This window comes from Nycticebus coucang, chromosome 19, assembly GCF_027406575.1.
Source record: "Nycticebus coucang isolate mNycCou1 chromosome 19, mNycCou1.pri, whole genome shotgun sequence".
NCBI lineage: Eukaryota > Metazoa > Chordata > Mammalia > Primates > Lorisidae > Nycticebus > Nycticebus coucang.
In genome coordinates this window covers 29,158,645-29,181,736 of record NC_069798.1, presented here as the reverse complement: position 1 = coordinate 29,181,736, position 23,092 = coordinate 29,158,645, and the positions used below count along the sequence as shown (strand labels likewise).

At 35.0% G+C, this 23,092-nt stretch overlaps 1 protein-coding gene across 2 annotated transcripts in view; it reads right to left on the bottom strand.

Moving 5' to 3' along the window:
* The window catches only part of KIAA1328 (KIAA1328 ortholog), a 399,620-nt gene that overhangs the window by 357,701 nt on the left and 18,827 nt on the right, over positions 1-23,092 (bottom strand). For both annotated transcript variants that reach the window (XM_053571111.1, XM_053571112.1), the window contains exon 4: positions 19,046-19,140. In XM_053571111.1, the coding sequence (XP_053427086.1) occupies positions 19,046-19,140 (95 nt within the window). The remainder of the gene's footprint in view (positions 1-19,045; positions 19,141-23,092) is intronic.

Sequence of the window (23,092 nt, the reverse complement as noted above, 5' to 3'; positions counted from 1 at the left end):
AGAAAATGCTGTGAAGGCTATGTTAACCATTTTGATGAAAACATTTCAAATTGTATATAAAACCAGCACATTGTACCCCATGATTGCATTATTGTACACTGTGATTTAATTTAAAAAAGAAAAAAAAGATATGACAACTAAATGCAATATGACATACTAATTGAATCCTGGAATAGAAAAAGTTCAAGAGCAGAAAAAATGGAAAAAAACAAACCAAGTGCGTAGGTTAGTTAACAGTACTATGTCAGCTAACAGTACTATTAAATTCCTAATTTTTATAAATATACTATAGTTATACAACATGTTGATACTAAGGGAAGTTGAATGAAAGCTAAATGGGAAAGCTTTTAAGATAAAATGTTTAAAGACACAAAAGTATATCATGTACACATTCATCAACAGAAAGCTATATTAGTATCAGAAAAAGGAGACTACAGGATAAGTAATATTCACAGAGCTATAGGGGGTATGGTCAATTCATCAAGAAAATATAATTAATCACAGAGGTCTATTAACCTAATATCTCACGTTCAATATGTGAAGTATGTGAAGCAGAAACTTACAGAAATGAAAGGAGAAACAGACAAATCTACACACATAGTTACACTATTCCTTTTCCAATAACAGGTAGAACATACATAAAGAGAAAGAAAATCAGTATAAATATTAAAAACTTGAGTAAATCTATTACTCGCAGCTTGATCTAACTGGAAATCATAGACCACTATACACAACAATGACTACACACACATTATTTTCAAGAGTATATGAAATATTTTCCAAAAGTAACCATATCCTAATTCCATAACAGAAGTTTCAATAAATATAAAAAGGCCAAAATCATATAGCCTCTGATCACAAGAGAATTAAAAAGTCCTCTAGAAAATCTCCAATTATTTAAAAACCACGTGGGATAGTATCACAAACAATAGCAGAGTTGGGAGCTCCAAAAGTTGGTCCCTCCACTGAAGTAACTTTTAATCTAGCAAAAACTAACAAAAGAAACCTTTTCAGAACAATGAAATCTAATTTAAAAACTCACAGCAACCAGGGAAGTTCTTACTGAAGAAAGAGACTGGGAAATTTTGATTAAAAAGTGCCATGGTTCTTTGCTTAACCACTTATTATCCTCCCTTCCCCAGGTCAATAGTGGCCATCAAAATGGTGGCTCAATCCTGGTGAGGTTTGCTAGTACCAGTAGGGAAATATGGACCTTGTTATTAAATATTTGTGGCTATTTATTTTGACCTGACAGACTGGCAGAAAACCTTATTTTTGTGTCCACTCCTTTAGGCTGGAGAAGATTCCCAAGCAGAATTGCCAGAGCATTTGAAGACATATACTACTCACAGTTAATTGGGAAAAGACACAGTAGATGTGGCAACCAGTGGATGGACAAAAAAGCTTGAGAAAGAGGATAAAAAGGAAGATAATCACTAAAATAAGAGATCTGCATGGCTTTCACAAATACCAGGGAATCTAGAGTGCATATGTCCAGAACCATAGACACATACAGAAAAGACTTCAGAAAAGGTATACACTTCTGGTTGATCTTTAAGCTCTGTGCAAGCAAATGGTGAAGACTAATGCAGAGTTATAGGCCAACTGGGTAAACATTGAAAAATACCCCAGATCAGAGCCAATCACAACAAGGAAAATAATTATTTTTCCTTTTTGACTTCAACTGTTGAAGGACAAGTCACTGGCTGACATTGAGATACCATAACCAAACCTTTAGAGACTCTATATGACAAGGAATAAGGTCTTTGCAAAAATATCTTGTACAAGTCACTGAACAAATGAATAAGAGCAGCCCCCAACAAGTAAAAAGAGCAAACTTTAGGAAAGGGATAGAAATCTGGATTTCCAGAGATTTCAGTTTTCAAATAAAAACTATAAGCCACAAAAGAAATCAGAATTTATGATACATTCATTGAAAAAAATAAAAAAACTGATAGAAACCTACACTGTGATTACCCAGACATTGGATTTGTTAGACAAAGACTTTAAATCAACTGTCCTAAATATATTCAAAGACCTAAAAGAAACTGCAGTTAGGGAACTAAAGAAAACCACGTGAACAATGCCTGAAAAAATAGAGGATAAAAATAAAATAAGAGAAATAAATTATGAAAGGAATCAAATAAAAATTCTGGAACTGAAAACTATAATATTCAAAATGAATTAACAAATGAATGAATAAATAAATACATAGGGGTTCAAAAGCAGATTTGACAAGGCACGAGAAAGAATCAGCAAACTTGAAAATATAACAATTGAAATTGATTGAATAGAAATGAAGAGTATTAATGGACTTGTGGAATGGCAACAAGTCTATTAACATACATATTATAGCAATGCTATAAGAAGAGGAGAAACAGGCAAAATGCACATCTGAAGAAATAATGGTCCCAAAATTCCCAAATTACATGAAAGACATGACACTACATATCCAAACCCTTAACAAACTCTAATGAGGATAAATTCAAAGCAATCCAAAGATATATTATAATCAAACTGTCTAAAGTCAGACAAGAGATCATCTTAAAAGCACCAAGAAGGAAGTGATTCATCACATATAAGGAATTCTCAATAAGATAAACAGTAAACTCCTAGTAAGAAACCATAAAGGCCAGAAAGTTGTGAAATGACATAGTTCAAGTCCTGAAAGAAAAAAAAAACCTAACTAAGAATTCAATATATCTGGCAAAATATCCTTCAAAAATGAAAGAGAGTTGGGAGAACTGAACAACTCATGAAAAAGAATAAAGGTGGATGTCTGTCACATCATACACAAAAATTAACTCAAAATGAATTAGTGATTTAAATACTCCATGCAAGAGCTAAAACCACAAATCACTCAAAAGAAAACATAGAAATAAATCTTTATGACCTTAGATTTAGCAATAGATTCTTACATATGACAGCATAAACACAAGCAACAAAAGAAAAAAATGAAGAACTTAAACCTCAACAAAATATAAAACTTTTATACTGTAAAAAACCAAGAAACCAAACAGACAATGAAAAATGGGAAAAAATATCTATGAATCATAAAACCTGATAAAAGTCGAGTAATCATAACAAAGAGAAATCTTAACAACTCAATAACAAATAATCCATTTTAAAATAGGAAAGGACTTGAAGAGACAATTCTTCAAGGAAGATATAGAAAGAGCCAACAAGCACATGAAAAGACCTTCAAACTAAATAGTCATTAGAGAAATACAAAATAAAATCACAATAAGATAACATTTCACATCTACTAGGATGGCTATAATCCAATAAATGGAAAGTAAGAAGTGTTGGCAAGGACATAGAAAAAGTGGAATCTTCTTTCATTGATGGTAGGAATGTAAAATGGTTCTGCAGCTGTGAAAAGCATTTTTGTAGCTTCTCAAAAGCTTCAATGTAAGATTCTTACAAGACCCAGCAATCCCATTCCTAGATATTCCCTCAAAAGAATTGAAAATAGGTATTCAAATCCTTGCATGTAAACGTTCATAGCAGCACTATTCACAATCATCAAAAAGTACAAACAAGCAAAACGTCCATCAACAGATGAATGGATCAACAAATTGTCCTATAATCCTGTAGAATATGATTAGCTATGAAAATAAATGAAGTCATGCTATATATTACAACATATTCACCTTGAAAAAATCATGCTAAATCAAAGAAGCCATAAACAAATGGTTCAAAGTATATAATTCCATTGTATGAAACGTCAAGAATAAATAAATAGAAACAGAAAGTAGATTGGTGGTTGCCAGAAACTGGAGGGAAGAGAAGTAGGTAGTAACTGTAAAATGAATATGGGGATTATCTTTTCAGAGTGATGGAAACTCTATCCAGTTCTCAAACTAGACAGAGGTTCTGATTGTACAACACAGTAAATATACTATAAATGTTACTGAATTGTGTGCCGTAACATGGTTAATTAACATACGTGAGTTTCAGCCCAAAATGTTTTAAAATGATGAGAAAATTAAGACATTCCTGGTTGAACAAAAGCTGCACAAGTACATCACTAGCAGACCTGCTCTACAAGAAATGCTACAGGGAGTCCATTCAGGCCGAAATGAATATTAAAAAGTAATTCAAAGACATCCAAAGATATAAAGATCACTGGTAAAGGCAACTATGTAGTTAAATATAAAAGCCAGTGCTATCGTATTTTTGGTACGGAACTTTTATTTTTGTTTCATACATGATTTAAAAGGCAAATTTATAAAACAACAATTATCAATCTAAGTTAATAAGCACATGTCAGTTTGTTAGGGCTGCTGTAATAAAGTACCATAGACTGGGTAGTTTCAACAACTGAAACTTATTTTTGCACCGGAATTCTAGCCCCCAGGAGTAGTAATAACTCAACTTCTATACAGTTGTACCTTATTTCTAGTCCTGGGGGCTAGAAATCCAAGATCAAGGTATCAGAAAGGTTGGTTTCTTCTCAGGCCTCTCTCCATGACTTGCAGATGGCTGCCTTCTTCATGTGTCCTCATATGGTCTTTCTGTTGTTTACATGCGTGTCTGTGTCTAATCTATTCTTCATATATAAATATCAGATTGAATTAAAATACAGCCATATGACCTCATTTTATCTTCATAACCACTTTAAAGGATATATTTCCAAACACAGGAACATTCTGAAATAGCACTTCAACATCTGAATGGCAGAGACACATTTCAGCCCATAAAAAGTACATGATGTATATAAAGATGCAATTAGTGATAACAAAATGGGCTGAGGGATACAGCTGTATAGAGGTTGAGTTATTATACACTGTTGAAGCTAAATTGTTATAAATTAGTATCCCTCTTGGTTATCAGATTGAGGTATAACAGTACTTATGGTATAAGTACTTACTTTACCAATTAATGGCCCCACAGCATAAGAGTAGTGATGCTGGCATATTGTTAAAATTATTCTATTTTATTATTGGTATTGTTGTTAACCTATAATTTATAAATTAAACTTTATCACAGGTATAATTTTTATTTTTGTATTAGGTCATATACACATAGATCCTGAATACATTTATGCATATGTGGGGTATGAATAATGTGTTGATTTTTTTATACAACCTGACATGCTTACATCAAACCAATCAACACAGCTTTCACTTCATTTACTTGATTACTGTGTTAAGACATTTATGTTCTACACTTGACAGATTTGACTTGTACCCTTGCAATATGCTCCATAAGTGTGGTCCCGCCTTTTACCCTCCCTCTATCAAACCTCTCCCCTCTCCTCCCTTCCCACTCCATTTCTCTCCTTCATCCTGGGCTATAGTTGTGTTCTATCTTTCATAAGAAAGTGTGAGTAAATATAAGTTGGTTTCATAGAAGTACTGAGTACATTGGATACTTTTTCCTCCATTCTTATCATAGGCATGTATACATAGGGAAAAATATGGCATATAAAGGGTTTGACAGTATCAGCAATTTCAAGTATCCACTGAGGGAGTCTTGGAACTTGTCTCCTGCAGAAAAAGGGGTACTATTATATTTAGAAAATCCTAAAGAATCCTAAAAATGAAAAATACATCTAATAAGAAAATTAAGCAAAGTTTCAGGGTAAAAAAATCAACATAATATTTAGACTTCTGTACTTCAACAATGAATAGTCTGAAAGGATATTAAGAAAACAATCTCATTTACAAGAACATCAAAAAGAATAAAATACTTAGAAATAAATTTAACCAAGGAAGTGAAAAACTTGCATACTAAAAACTACAAATATTGCTAAAAGAAATAAAGAAAATCTAAATATTGAAAGACATTCAATGTTCATGGACTGGAAAACTTAATATTGTTAAGGTGATAACCTATAGATTAAATGCAATCTCTCATCAAAATCCCAACTCTCTTTTTCTGAGAAATGGAAAAGCTGATCCTAAAATTTATACAGAATTGCAAAGGTCTCTGAATAGCTAAAACTTTAAAAGGAAGAACAAAGTTGGAGGAACTGTACTTCTTGATTTCAATGCTTTTTACAAAGCTACCGTACTCAACAATATGTTATTATCAGAGGGGTAGACATTCAATGGAATAGAATTGAGAACTCAAGAATAAGCCTGTATATCTGTGGTGAATTTTTGACAAGGATGCAAAGACCATAAAATAGAAAAAGCACATTCTCTTCAAAAATGGTGGTGTAATAAATGGATATCCACATGCAAATGAATGAAGTTAGAACTCTGCCTCTTCTCATATACAAAAATTAACTCAAAATGGATCAAAGAACTAAATATAAGATCTAAAACCATGAAACCTTTATACAAAAACATGAGGGTAAATCTTTATAATCTTTGAGTTAGCAGTGGTTTCTTAGTTATGACCTCAAAAGAACATCAACAAAGGAAAAAACAGAGAATTTAGATTTCATCAAAAGTAAAAACTTTTGTGTTTCAAAGGACAAAACTAATAAAGTAAAAAGATAGCCCACAGAATAGGAGAAGTAATTTATAAATCATACATATGATAAGGATCCAGTATTAAGAACATCTAAAAAACCAGTTGTAACAACAAACAGACAATTTTTAAAAATATGCAAAAGACTTGAATAGGTATTTCTCCAAACAAGATATATACAAACGATCAACAAGCACATGAAAAGATGTTCAGCATTGTCAGCCACTTGGGAAATGCAAATCAAAACCAAAGTGAGATAGGGTACATTTAATTTCTCTTCTCTATTCTTTTTTTCAATATTTGTTCTTTTTTTTCCCCCCGTATTTTATTTTATTTTATTTTTTGTTTATTTCTTCTTTTTTCTCCACCCTTTCTTTGCTGAGGGTGAGTGTGACACAGCTGTGGTCTGGCAGGCAGACCATAGCAGTTGCCTGGCTCAAATAGGCCAGGAACTCAAGTTTCCCTTCTTATTTTTTATGTCTGCTCTTTTTCTTCACTTCCTAATTTGGCAGCGGAAGGGTTTGACTGTGTTCAGGCTGGTAAGAAGTGCGTGATTTAAAGGAACCCACCTAGCCCAGTTCCTCAAAACCCTTGAGCTATAGACATGGCCTTAGCACTGGGCTGAACAACAACATTTCTTCTATCACTCTTATCTTTCCTTCCCATCCTCCTTCTTTCCTGTTCTTCAACTTTCTTCTGTCATTCCCTCTTCCCCCTTTTTAATCTTTCCTTTTATTTCCTTTTCTTTTCCCTTACTTGCTCCTTCTTTTTTTCTCCCCCTTTTTTCCCTTTCCTCTTGCTTCTTCTTGCTTGCTCCAACCCTTCTCAGCCTTTTAGACAAGGTAACCTGAAGCAAAGGAAGAAGTGAAAAGGAAAAAGGTGCACAAGTGAACAAGAAGAAAGAACACATGAGAACGAACCAAAAGAATAATTCAGGTACCATGAAGAACCAAAATAGAGCAACTCCTCCAAGGGACCATGAGACAATTATAACAGAAGACTCCTCCTATAAAGAATTAATGGATCTGACAGAAAGGAAATTTAAAATATGGATGATTAAGACAATAAGGGGATTGGATGAGAAAATGGAAAGATGGAACCAAAAGTCAGATGAGAGATATGTAGAATATAGAAAAGATATGGATGAGCTTAAAAAATGAAGGAGACAATCATGGAATGTAAAGAAGCTGTAGAAATTATCAAAAATAGATTAGACCATGGAAAAGAAAGAACATCAGAGTTAGAGGATAAAGTCTTTGAGTTAACACAGGTAGTTAGAAAGTCAGAAAAAAAGAGAGAGAAAGTAGAGCAGGTGCTTAGAGATCTAGGAGACTCCATGAAGTATTCAAACATATGGATAATAGGAATCCCTGAAGGGAAAAAAGATTGTCCCAAAGGTATGGAAACCCTATTGGAGAATATCATAAATGAAAACTTCCCAAATTTCACTAAGGATCCTGACACGCTCCTTTTAAATGGATATCGAACCCTGGGTCTTCTCAATCTGTTGTTGTTCTCAAATTCTAACAGAGCCTCTCCAAGACACAATGTAATGAACCTGTACAAAGTCAAGATGAAGGAGAAAATTCTACAAGCAGCTAGGAATGAGCGCCAATTGACCTACAAGGGCAGAGCCATTAGGATGACAGCAGACTTTTCGACTGAAACTTTCCAAGCCAGAAGAGCATGGTCATCCACCTTCAACATCCTGAAACAAAATAATTTTCAGCTCAGAATACTGTATCCTGCTAAACTTAGCTTCAAAATTGATGGAGAAATCAAATATTTTGCAGATATACAAGCACTGAAGAAATTCATCATAACAAGACCAGCTCTACAGGAAATACTTAGACTGATTCTCAATTCTGAACACCACAATGGACCAACACCAAAGTAAACAATTAGAAGTCAAAGGCCAGAGCTTGGCTTTCACAATGGCACAAAGGATAAAATCACACAACAAACTATCTCATAATTAGATGAACAGAATTCTACCACACTTATTGACACTCTCAATAAATGTCAATGGATTGAATTCCCCACTGGAGAGGCACAGGCTGGTCTATTGGATAAAAAAACACAGGCCATCCATATGCTGTCTCCAGGAGACACATCCATCCCTGAAAGACAATTCAAGACTCGGGGTGAAGGGATGGAAAACAGTGTTTCAAGCAAATGGAAATCAAAACAAAGGTGAAGTTGCAATCTTATTCTCAGATACAAGCAGATTCAAAGCAACTTTGGTTAAGACAAAGATGGACACTGCATACTGATCAAAGGAATAATACAACAAGAAGACATTTCAATTTTAAACTTTTATGCATCTAACTTAAAGGTTCCCAGATTTATGAAACAGACCTTGAGGGGTCTGAGCAATACGACATCCTATAACACCTTAATAGCGGGAACTTCAACAACCCTCTGATAGAACCAGATAGATCCTCTAAACAGAAACTAAACAAGGATACAAAGAACTTAAATGTGACCCTAAAACTAATGGGATTAATAGATATACACAGAACACATCATCCTAAACCAAAACAATATACTTTTTTCTCATCAGCTCATGGCACATACTCCAAAATAGATCACATCCTAGGATACAAATAAAATCTCAGCAAAATTAAAGAAATAGAAATTATTCCATGTCTCTTCTCAGACCACAAGGCTATAATGAGGAAGCTCAACTCCAACAACAATGTTCAACCCTGCACAAAGCCTCGGAAACTAAACAACATTATGCTGAATGATAGTTGGGTTCAGGAAGAGATAAAAGAGGAATTTGTTAATTCCTCAAAAATAACAATGAGGACACAAGTTACCAAAATCTCTGGGATACAGAAAAAGCAGTCCTGAGAGGAAAATTTATTGTGCTACATGCCTACCTTCAAGAAACATAAGCATACTCACAAACCATCTTAGGGAATTGGAAAAAGATGATCAATTTAACCCTAAACTCAGCAGAAGCAAGGAAATAGCCCAAATTAAATCAGAGATTAACAAAATTGAAAATAAAAAAATCATTCAGAAAATTAACAAAACAAAAAGTTGTTTTTTTGAAAAAGTAAATAAAATAGATAAACCTGTAGCCAGACTAACTAGAAACAGAAAAGCAAAAGCTCTAGTAACCTCAATCAGGAAAGATAAGGTGGAAATAACAACAGATACAAGAGATTATCTCTGAATACAAGAAACTCTACAACCAGAAATTTGACAATGTAGAGGAAATGGATCAATACTTGAAATTACACCCTCTCCCTAGTCTTAATCAAGAAGAAATAGATCTTCTGAACACACCAATTTCAAGTACTGAGATCAAAGAAACAATAAAAAACCTCTCAACAAAAAAATGCCCTGGACCAGACGGCTTCACACCAGAATTCTATCAAACCTTCAAAGAACTTATTCCCATACTGCAGAAATTATTCCAAAAAATTAAGAAGGAATCAATCTTCCCCAACACATTCTATGAAGCAAACGTCACCCTGATACGAAAACCAGGAAAAGATCCAACTAAAAGAACCACAGACCAATTTCACTAATGAATACAGATGCAAAGATTCTCAATATAATCCTAGCCAATAGATTGCAGCTTATCACTAAAAAAGTCATAAATCACGATCAAGTACATTTCATCCCAAGGATTCAAGGCTGGTTTAACATACGCAAATCCATAAATGTAATTCACTGTATCAACAGAAGCAAAAACGAAGACCATATCACCATATCATATGATACTCTCAATAGATGCAGAAAAAGCATTTGATAAAACTCAACATCCCTATCTAATTAGAACTGTGAAGAATATAGGCATTCGCAGCACATTTCTTAAACTGATTGAAGCCATCTATGACAAACCCACAGCTAATATTATACTGAATGGAGTAAAACAGAAAGCTTTTCCACTCAGATGTTGAACAAGACAAGGTTGTCCTCTATCACCACCGATATTCAACATAGTGCTTGAAGTTCTAGCCAATACAATCAGGCAAGAGAGGGTATTAAAGGGCATCCAAATGGGGGCAGAGGAAGTCAAAGTCTCCCTCTGTGCTAATGATATGATCTTTTTGTTGTTGTTGTTGAGACAGGGTCCCACCCTATGCCCCTGAGCAGAGTGCAGTGGGCATGGTAGCTCACCACAACCTCAGACTCGGGCTGCGGGCACCCCGCTGCCTCAGCCTCCGGAAGCCGCTGGGATTACAGGTGCTCGCCGTGGCGCCCGGCTGGGTTTTTCCATTTTTTTCACAAGTCGGGGTCTCAGAACCCCACAGTCTCAAACACAAAAGTACTGTTAGTGATCAAAAAATACAATAATGTCTCTGGATATAAAATCAGTGTTCACAAATCAGAAGCCTTTGTATATGCCAATAACAACCAAGATGAGAAGATAATCAAGGGCATAATTCCCTCCTCAGTAGCTTCAAAGAAAATGAAATACCTAGGAATATACCTCACAAAAGAGGTGAAGAACCTCTATAAAGAAAACTACGAACCCCTAAGAAAAGAAACATCAGAAGATATTAACTAATGGAAGAACATACAATGCCCATGGCTGGGAAGAATCAACATTGTTAAAATGTCTATACTTCCCAAAGCAATCTAAAGATTCAAATACCAACATCATACTTTAAAGACCTGGAAAAAATAATTCTTCGTTTTGAATGGAATCAGAAAAAACCTCATATAGCCAAGACAATTCTTAGTAATAAAAACAAAGCCAGGGGCATCAGCCTACCAGACTTTAGGCTGTACTAATAGGCCACAGTGGTTAAAACAGCGTGGCATTGGCACAAAAAAACAGAGACTAATCTTTGATAAACCAATCAAAGGACATATACTGAGGGAAAGAATCCCTATTCAATAAATGGTGCTGGGAGAACTGGATATCTCCATGTAAAAGACTGAAACTGGACCTGCACATTTCTCCACTTACAAAAATTGATTCAAGATGGAGAAAAGACCTAAATTTAAGGCATGAAATGATAAAAATCCTCTAAGAAAGCATAGGAAAAACCCTTGAAGATATCGGCCTGGGGGAAAGACTTTAAGAAGAAGACTTCAGTGGCAATTGTGACAACAAAAATAAACAAATGGGACTTAATTACACTGAAGAGCTTCTGTACAGTTAAGGAGACAACAACCAAAGCAAATAGACATTCTACCCAATAGGAAAGAATATTTACATATTTTGAATCAGACAAAAGCTCAATAACTAGGATATACAGAGAACTCAAGTTAAACAACATAAAAAGAGCCAACAATCCCTTATATCACTGGGCAAGAGAGATGAATAGAACCTTCTCTAAAGAAGACAGACAAATGGCTAAGAAACATACAAAAAAATGCTCATCATTCCTAACTATTAGGGAAATGCAAATCAAAATCACTCTGAGATATCATCTAACCCCAGTGGGAATGGCTCACATCACAAAGTCTCCAAACTGCAGATGCTGGCATGGATGTGCAGAGAAGGGAACACTTTTACACTGCTGGTGGGACTGCAAACTAATACAACCTTTTCGGAAGGAAGTATGGAGAACCCTCAAAGAACTCAAGCTAGACCTCCCATTTGATCCTGCAATCCCATTACTGGGCATTTACCCAGAAGGAAAAAAATCCTTTTATCATAAGGACACTTGCATTAGACTATTTATTGCAGCTCTATTTACAATAGCCAAAATATATGGAAACAGCCTAAATGCCCATCAACCCAGGAATGGATTAACAAGCTGTTGTATATGTATACCATAGAATAGTATTCAGCCACTAAAAAAGATGGAGCCTTTACATCTTTTGTATTAACCTGGATGGAAGTGGAACACATTATCCTTAGCAAAGCATCACAAGAATGGAGAAAAAATAATCTTATGTATTCAATTCTGATATGAGGACAGTTGATGACCTAGCACATGGTGGGGGGTGAGGGATGAGGAGAGGAGAGAGAGGGAAGGAGGAAGGGGGTGGAGGAGTAATGGGGTGGCACACTTTTGGGGGCAGAACACTATTATAAGAGGGTCATTATCTAATACAAGTAATCAATGTAACGACGTTCTTTGTACCCTCAATGAATCCCCAACAACAAAAATAAATAAATTTTTAAAAAGAAAGAAAAAAAGAAAATGATACATTTTCAACATTTAAAAAAGAAAAAAGAATTGGTTAGATGGTTATTTTCATGATGTGTGTTTTACCATAATTTAAAAAATTAAATTTAAAAATGCACTAAGACTAGCTGGGCATTATGGCAGGCACCTGTAGTCCCAGCTACTGGGAGGCTGAGGCAAGAGAATCACCTAAGCCCAAGAGCTGGAGGCTGCTGTGAGCTGTGACACCACAGAACTCTACAGATGGCGACGAGTGAAACTCTGTCTCAAAAAAAAAAAAATGCACTAAGACATTTCATGAAAACTAAATATTTCTAATGATATAACTAACTTTAATAAATTGTCAGGTATTGCAATAGCATAGGAAAAAAAACCCCAAAATCTCAAAAAGCAGAATGTGACCAAATGGAATTTAGGCCAGGAATGCAAGGTAAATGAAACATTCAAAAATATCAATCACTGATCAGTGTAATTTACCACATTAACAGAAAAGAAAAAGAAAGATGAATAAAAAAAGTCCTTTGACAAAATTATACACCAATTTACAATTAAAGAAAAAAATTCTCAGCAAACTAGAAACAAAAATAAATTTCCTCAACCTGATAATAAACATCTACAAATAGCCTGCAGCTTACATTGAACTTAAGGATAAAAGATTTAAGATCAAGAATGAGAAAAGGCAAGGATACCTGCCTTCCACCACTTTTATTCAACATTGCACTTGAGGTCCTAACCAAAGCAAAAGAGCAAGAAAAAGAAAGTATATAGATTGGAAAGAAAAAGTAAAACTGTTGTAATCTGCAGATGACATGATCTATTAAAGGGAAGATCCAAAGGATTCTACAAAAAACTACTGTCACAGAAAAGTTTAAAGGTATATCAAATCAATATTAAAAAATCAACTGTTTTTTCCTATTATCAAAAATAATGAAAATTAAATAAAAACTTTTTAAAATGCCATTTACTATGGTATTAAAATCACAAACTATTTTTAGCATAGATCTAATAAAATGTGTTTAAGAACTATATCCTGAAAATTACAAATCACTTCTGAGAAAAATAAACTTAAATAAATAACGGAGAGATAACAACATATTCAAAAATGAGAAGACTAAATAAAGTTAGTTTTCCTCAAACTGTTCTATAATTTCAATACACACCACCCAAAATTCCAGGAGATAATTTTCTTTCAGAAATAGAAAAGATGATTCTAAAATTTACAGAGAAATGTGAAGGACCTCAAAGGGCCAAAACAATGTGCAAGCAGAACAAAGCTATAGGATTTACCTGATTTCAAGACTAAATATGAAATTATAATAATCAAGTCAGGGTAGTATTGGCATAAGGATAGACATATACTTCAATGAATGGAATAAACAGCCCCGAAATAGACCATACAATATGGTCAACTGAATTTGACAAAGAGGCTGAGGATATTCTGTAGAAAAGGAAAAAAATCCTTGCTCTTTGGGATGGGCAGGACTTCTTAGGTAGAAGAGTAAAAACATGAACAACAGAAAAAAAAATTGATAAAGTGAACTTTGTCAAGATTAAAAACTTTGTTTATCAAAAGAAAACATTAAGGTAATTACAAAAGCAAACAGCAGACTGAGGGAAAAAAACCTACATATTTAACAACTTATGCACAGAATATATCAAAACTCTAAAACTTCAATATCAAGAGAGAATGCAATGGGTGAAAAAAAGAGGCAAAAGATTTGATAGACAGGGCAGCGCCTGTGGCTCAAAGGAGTAGGGCGCTGGCCCCATATGCCGAAGGTGGTGGGTTCAAACCCAGCCCCGGCCAAAAACTGCAAAAAAAAAAAAAAAAGATTTGATAGACATTTCACAAAAGAAGAATGGTTAATGATCACAGTAGCCACTGAAGAGACACAAATTAATTCTACAAGGTGATAACACTATTCTCTTTTTATTTTTAGCATAACTTTAGTTTTTTTATTTCAGGTTAATCTAAGAATATAAACAACCAAGTCACAATATTCAGGAATGCTAGGTAAATGAAATATTAAAAAAAAAAAAAAAAAAAAAACTATCAGTGATCAGTGTAATTTACCAAATTAATAGAACCCCAAAGGTATGCCATACATCCTTACATTGTGACCATTCAGTGGGAGCACCCCAACCACCCCATTTCCCCTTTCCCCAACTTGAGTTGAAACGAGTTTTTCTTCTATGTGGTCATGAATTAGATTGTCTACTGGCTTCATATTAGTATTGAGTACATTGGATATTTGCTTTTCCATTCATGTGATACTTTACTGAGAAGAATGGGTTTCAACTCCACCCAGGTTAATACAAAAGCTGTGATGTCACACTATTTTTAATGGCTAAATAGTATTCCATGAGATATGCAAATAAAAACCACCCTGAGATATCACCTAACCCCACTAACATTAGTCCACATTACAAAATCTCAAAGTTGCAGATGCTGGTGTGGATGTGGAAAGAGATTGCTATTGGTGGGATTGCAAACTAATACAGCCTCTCTGGAAAGAAACATGGAGAATCCTCAAGGAACTCAAATTAGATCTCTCATTTGACCCAGCAATCCCACTTCTAGGCAGCTACCCAGGAGAAAAAGTCATTTTATCATAAGGACATATGCACTATCAGAGGTCCTCAAACATTTTAAACGGGGGGCCAGGGCTGGACTATAGTTTAAAAAAAAAAAAAAACTATGAACAAATTCCTATGCACACTGCACATATCTTATTCTGAAGTGAAAAAACAAAACAGGAACAAATACAATCACACCACTGCATGTGGCCTGAGGGATATAGTTTGAGGACCCCTGCTTTATCACAACTCAATTTACAATTGCCAAAATGTGGAAACAACCTAAATGCCCATCAAATCAGGAATGGATTAGCTATTCTCATTAGAATTGCCAGAATTTAGGCCAGGTGAGGTGGCTCACACCTATAATCCTAGCACTCTGGGAGGCCAAGGCAGATGGATTTTCTGAGCTCAGGAGTTAGAGACCAAGTAAAAGCAAGACCTGGCCCCTTAAAATAGCCAGGTGCTGTGGCTGCTACCTATAGTAGCAGGAAGCTGAGGCAAGAAGATTGCTTGATCCCAAGCGTTGCTGTGAGCTGTGATGCCACAGCACTCTACCAAGGGCAACAAAAGTAAGACACTGTCTCAAAAAAAAAAAAAAAAAAAAAGAAAAGTCAGAATTTAAAGGAATGACAATATCAAAAGTTGGTGCCTATATAAAATAATGGAATTCAAGTCAAGTTGCTAGTAAAAGTGTGAAATGGTATAATCAAATTGGGAATTAGTTTGCTACTTTCTTTTAAAGTTAAATATACACTTATTTTTTTTTTTGAAGTTTTTTGGCTGGGGCTGGGTTCCAACCCACCACCTCCAGTATATGGGGCCAGTGCCCTACTCCTTTGAGCCACAGGTGTCACCCCTTTTAAAGTTAAATATGCACTTAACATATAATTGAGCATTTCCTGAAAAACGAAAATTATGGTCATACAAAGATTTATACATGAATGTTTATAGAATGTTTATACCTTCATTCATAAAAGGTAAAAAGTGGAACCACACATATGTTCATTAACAGATGAATACACAACAAATCAAAAACATTATTAACTATAAAAAAAAACAGATACAGGGCGGCGCCTGTGGCTCAGTGAGCAGGGCGCCGGCCCCATATACCGAGGGTGGTGGGTTCAAACCCAGCCCCGGCCAAACTGCAACCAAAAAATAGCTGGGCGTTGTGGCGGGCGCCTGTAGTCCCAGCTGCTCGGGAGGCTGAGGCAGGAGAATCGCCTAAGCCCAGGAGTTGGAGGTTGCTGTAAGCTGTGTGATGCCACGGCACTCTACCGAGGGCAATAAAGTGAAACTCCGTCTCTACAAAAAAAAACAGATACAAAAGGATTGCCACATGAAGCAACTAGAATACTAGATGCTCTTTGGGATGGGCAGAATAGTCAGATTCATAGAGACACTAGAATAATGGTTGTTTGCCTGGGGCAAGAGAGAAAAGAAGGAGAGGTATTATTTAATGGGTATACAGTTTTAGTTTGAGATGCTGAAAAAGTTCTAGAGATGAATGGTGGAGATCTTTGCATAGCACTATGAAGGTATTAATGCCATTTAACTGTACGCTTAAAAAATGAGTATGATAAATCTTATGTATATTTGCCCACACACACACACATATAAATAATTATCCTGAGGAAAAGAAGCCAGACAGTATAAAAGTATATACTTTTTGGCCATTTATATGATGTGTCAAAGATGTAAAACTAAGCTATAACGATGGAAATCACATTAATGGTTGCCTGGAATGGGGAATGGAGGGAATTGACTGCAAAAGGCCTAAAGGTAATTTTTTGGAGTGACACAATGTTATATATCATAGATAGGAAATGTTTTATATCTTACATTTGTAAGATATATACAAATTACTCATTGAAATATACACTGAAAATGGGTACATGTAACAAAAGAGCACCAAGAAAATTTTTCTTTAAAATTAAATGAGTACATACTATTGCATTCAAATTGCACTTTGATACGTTTATAAATAAATACTGACAAGCAAGCAAATAAGCTTGATGAAGAAATGAAATGCAACTGATTAGAAAATAATATTATAGGGCGGCGCCTGTGGCTCAGTGAGTAGGGCGCCGGCCCCATATGCCGAGGGTGGCGGGTTCAAACCCAGCCCCGGCCAAACTGCAACAAAAAAATAGCCGGGCGTTGTGGCGGGCGCCTGTAGTCCCAGCTACTCGGAAGGCTGAGGCAAGAGAATTGCGTAAGCCCAAGAGCTGGAGGTTGCTGTGAGCCGTGTGACGCCACGGCACTCTACCCGAGGGGGGTACAGTGAGACACTGTCTCTACAAAAAAAAAAAAAAGAAAATAATATTATAGACTCTTAGGAACAAGGTTACATTGTGGAGTACAAGAAGTCAGTAGGTAGAGGGAAATATGGTCAAAGGAATACTTCATTTTTTAAGATAAAAGAAATGAATTTATTTAATGCCAAGGGAAAATGAATTATTCAAAACCAGGTTGAAAGTTCAAAGAAAAAAAAAAGACACATTTGGAATGTTTTGTTGCCAGTGATTGAAGTATATGACATTCTATTAAAAAGTTAATAAAAATCTACCATTTTTCTAGCAAGTAAAATACTATTAAAACAAAAAGAACATGGTGAATATTTCGGGTATTCTCCAAGCTTGGCAGCGGAAATAAAATGGGTCACTCAGGACAAGAATGGCAACTCAGGACCATAAATAGAGAGTGTCAAACTAAGGGTAATACACCTGCAATGCCATCAAACTTGTGCTAAGGACATCCACAATTAAGATCATCTTCACATACTGAAAAGTACAATTAAATATTTTCCCAGTAAAAGAATACTGTCTGAAGTTAATGAAAACTCTACTTTAGGAACTAGAATGGCCAAAGAATTTTAATGAAAGAAGTTACTCTTTTTTTTTTTGCAGTTTTTGGCTGGGGCTGGGTTTGAACCTTCCACCTCCAACATATGGGGCGGGCGCCTTACTCCTTTGAGCCACAGGCGCCACCCAGAAAGAAGTTACTCTTTATCTCAGGTACCTTACCAAATTCAGACTAAGGCAGGCACTTTGAATCTACATCCTTTATTCTGGTCCCCAAAACATTACTTTTTTTAGTCATCTTTGAAACTCAGTTTCTATGATTTAGAGTAATATTCTACAATTATTTTAAGACCTCAATATGAGAAACATTTTGAAACACACCCAATATTATTTTTAATTAGAAATAAAAAAACCCACCTACTACTGTTTCCAAATATGCAACTCAGCGACAAAACTAGTACTATTTCATTGACTTTTAGGTATGTTCTCTTCCTAAATTTAACTTTTACAATTTGTATTAATACATTTCTCTATAGATATCTTCATTTATTAAGTATTTTTTAAGACCCCAAAACTGGATACGTATGTTGATGAAGAAATTATACATACAAAGTAGATATGCACCATACATATCTTTAATAAACTGAAATAGTACTTTAAACAGCTAAAAACTATCATTCTCAAATTCAAAATCCCTTATCTGAGCAGTAGGAGTTAGGAAAGAGACAACAGGTTCTCTTGTGATAGACTACAATAAAATATTCTTCCCTATTCAAATGCTAAAGCAAAAGTAATGGCTATGCCTCTGGTTGCAGTATCAACTCACTTCAACAAGAGAGCTAAGTTTCAAACTTTTCTCTCTTTACAGTTAACTGCTGTAAATATTTCCATCAAGTAATTAGGAAAATTAAATAAATAAGAAAATGTAAATTAGAAAGTGGTATGCTTCTGGCGTTTCTTTTTTTAACCTTTTAGGGTTTTTTTTTAACCTCTCAGAATAGCTTTTCTTTCCTCCAAACATTTTGTTCCCATAAGATCAAAGATATAATGATATCAAAACATATTTGTAATTTTCTGTTTTCAAAAAGAGTTTCTGTCATATATTAATGCATTTCATATAAAATTTTGTCTTACCTGGCCAGCTCTTTAATTAAATTTGCAATGCGTCTTTTGTCTTCAAGACATAAATCCTTCAATGATGCACTCTTTATTTCTCCCCTGTAGGAATTCTAAAACAAAAAATCTTCTGGTTAAACTTTTTCTAAAAGCAAAATGTTTTAATCTTTTCAAGTAAACTATTAAAATAAGCATAGAAGGTGATTTCTGAGATACCTTTTATCTAGAACACTGTCTACCTGTTTCATTTAAACCCATTATGAATTAAAAACAGGCTAACAACTGTCCTCCAGAGGACTTCATGAAATTTACACAGAAAAGCACACAGAAAGAACTTAAAAGTAAAAGAAGTCCCTGATTAAATGCTAGGGAGTATTAGGGAAACAACTTTCCCTTGAGTGAATGTCATAAAAAACAAATACCTAATGGAAGATACTGAGAACTTTTTCTACACCATAGCCCCCTAGGCTTTATTTTATTTATTTATTATTTTTTTCTTTTTTTGAGACACAGTCTTACTATATTGCCCTTGGTAGAGCACCATGGTATCATAACTCACAGCAACCTCAAACTCTTGGGCTCAAGTGATCCCCTTGCCTCAGCCTCCCGAGTAGCTGGGACTACAGGTACCCACCACAACGCCCAGCCATTTCGCTCTGGCTCAGGCTGGTCTTGAACTCATGAGCTCAGGCAATCCACCTGCCTCAGCATCCCAGAGTGCTAGGGTTACAGGCATGAGCCACTGCACCTGGTCGCCCCTAGGCTTCTTAAGAGTATACTAAGGTGGCAGCAGAGATACCCATAACTAAGAAGAGTAATAATACAATAGCAATAGCTAACATTTATATTTAGTGCTTACACATGCCAGGAATATTCCAAGTACTGTGTACCTATTACTCCATTTCATTTTCAAGACAATGCTATTACACAGTCATTATTCCTATTCTATATCAAGGGTACATATCCAGGATTATAACAGTTAAACAGCATAATCAGTATGCAAACATAGTTTCTAGAGTTTGTACTTTTAAATACTGTATTATCTTAATCCTTTGTGCTACAAAAAGTTCTCCCCAGAACTCTAGCAATCATTAAGGGAGGTCTTTAAAGACATAAAACTCAGGAATTCACAAGAGCATCATAAAAAACATGTACAAGGAAGGAATTACAGTCTTTGGCATTTGCACAACCACTAAAAGAAGTTAGTTCATTTCCTGCAGAGAGCTAAGAAGAAATGAAGACCCCTAAAATGGATCCTGGAAATAGTAATAGCCAAAGGTGGGAAAGAGGGTAGGAAAAGGAAATGTGGAAAAGGAGATATAAGAAAATAAGTTTGGCTTTAGAAATGCACAATTTAAGATGCCCACAAGACATTCATAAGGAAATCTCTACACAGGATGTTGGAAAGGTGGGTCTGGCTCTCAAGTCAGACACAAAGATTTAAAAGTCAGCCACCTGGTATTATGAATGCTGTTTAGATTTTTCTTATTTCCTTCATACTTCTCTATGTTTTAAATTTTTCATTAATAACTGTATGTACCTTTAAAATTAAGAAAAATACTAGTTTTAAAAAATCATCTACAAATCTAAGAAACCTGGTATTTAAATAGGCATTTGAAAGGACAGGAAGAGAATCAGAAGCATGAAATAGTGTGGGAGAAAAGAAAGAAAAAATTTCAAAAAGAAATACATTCTTCTTAGTAAAGTATCACAAAAATGGAAAAATAAATATTATAAAATAAAATTAAACAAATAGAATAAAAACAAAATATTTTATAACAAGTATTATAAAAATACCTAAAAATTGTACCCTCATATTACTTTGAAAAAATAAAAAAAATACTCAAAAAAAAAAGTGGGGTCAACACTCTAGAAGGCACTAGATTTGGCAATAAAAGAAGCTGCTAATAACCCATGAAAAGACATTTTAGTAGAGACACAGTGAGTAAAAAAATAAGACAAACCCTTGCACACAGGCAAAAACTTTAGCACTACTGGGTTTAACAATAACGACCTGAAAACATGAATGTCTAACAACCAAAAAATACTAAAACTCTGGTGTATTTATACAATTGAAATTCTCTAAGTACTAGTTGTTATGCTACTAACTTGCACAGTTCAATCTATGTTTCCATTCTCTGCTCTGAGATGGGGAGGTTAAGACTTGGGAAACTTTCTCTCTCCTTTGCCAGCTACACTGGCAGTATTTTGTGAAGAACCTGAAATGGCATGCATAGCAATACAAGTGGACAGTTTGGTCAACAGTGCTCAAGTAGTAGTTCACCATAATCAGCAGTGTCTAGACAATGATGGTCATCTCTTGTAATTGTAGAAGTTAAACATGACTTGTATTCATCTTTTGTTACTGATACATATTAAGTATTACAATTTTAAATACATTTTTTTCATTGCTTAAACTGTGTATACATTTTTTTTGGCACCTATATCCAGTCACTTACAGAAAAAGTTTGCCAACCCCTGACATAGAAAAACAAAAGAAAGATAAGCATAAAGTTCAGGATAAGAATTACCAAAGAAGACGATATGATAAGGGAAGGACACACCTCCAGTCACTTGATTTATAACCACTGCGTCATTGACATTTGGAGAGGTGGGACAGTATTCTCAATAAATAGTGCTTGGGCCAAGAGACCACCAGTATGGAAATATGAACTTACTTAACACTTTATGTGCATATTAATTCCTGATGAATTATGAACTTTACTGTGAAAAGTAGAACAACACAGCTGCAAAAGAGAGAGGGAACTTGTTGCAAAGGGTTAGTTAACTAATAGCCTCTAGTTGCTCCATCTTCTAAGAACAGGAGAGATACTAGAAACGGACCACCTCTGTTCCAAATGGCAGCCTCAAAAGGTATGTAAGGCTTATTTAAGGTATAAGCCTCTCCACTAGTGTAACAGACACTATCTCAGACTACTTGGCAATTTGAAGTCTGAGGTTCTTCCTATTTTGCTCTCCTCTCCTGGGTGCCAAATCTGTAGTGAAATCTGAAGGCTTCCTTTTTCTGTTACTGCTCATACTACTCTTTATACATAGGTTTTCCTTCATTAAACCTCTTCCATTTTTAATTCCATCTGGGAGTCTGCTTCCCAGAAGACTTGAACTGACATAATTACCACTGTGAAAACCTTAATGAATGAAGCTGTAGATACTGAACATCAGTAACAACAAAGATTACACACAGAAAAAAATCACAAGACACATGTTGTTCAAGGAAAAGAAAAGCACATCATCATTTCTAGTCTTGAGAAAAAAATATATACATACAGGCACACACATCCCACCCCAAATGTCTTCTTACAGCTAAAAGGGAGTAACAGGGACCAGATTTACCCTACTTCCAGAAATAACAACAAAAAGAACCCTGACAAAACATATTAAACAACAGCTTTCACTGGATATAGGCAGCATAGGATTATAAGCATTAAAAGTGGGGAAACAAACAGGGTGAGCCATATAATTGTTTTCAAGGTATAAAGTAGATAAACCCTGACAGAGCCCAGAAATCTCCCAGAATTGAAAAGACAGAACTGAAAGTCCAGGAAAGCCAGAGCAAAGTAGTGGGGAAGATAGAGCTACACAGAATGAGGGTTCCAGAAAGCTACAAAAAATATTCAAGGTAACAACTGACTACTGATCACCACATGTATATGAGAAAACTACTCAAATCTGGAAAAAGAACTTAACTGAACAGTGGGAATGATCTCTGTAACTAATACAGTGTAAAAAACAGTTTATGCTACGACTGGCCAGAGTGGAAAACCTTGTAATTTAAAGGGTATCATGAAGAATATTCAAAAGGGTATTGCCTAAAATGGGCAAAATTATCCCCATACTAAAAGCTGTCCTGGCATCACCTTTAAAAGTTTAAAACTAAGCTTGGAAAGAATCAAATTACTTCCAAACAACTTAACACTATCCCAGAACAAACCGCAAAATTATTTCTAGAAATACAAAAATATTCAGGATCTAAACAAGTAAAATTCATATGATCTGGTGACATCAAATATAATGAAAATAAGCAGGCACAGAAGCAGAAAAATA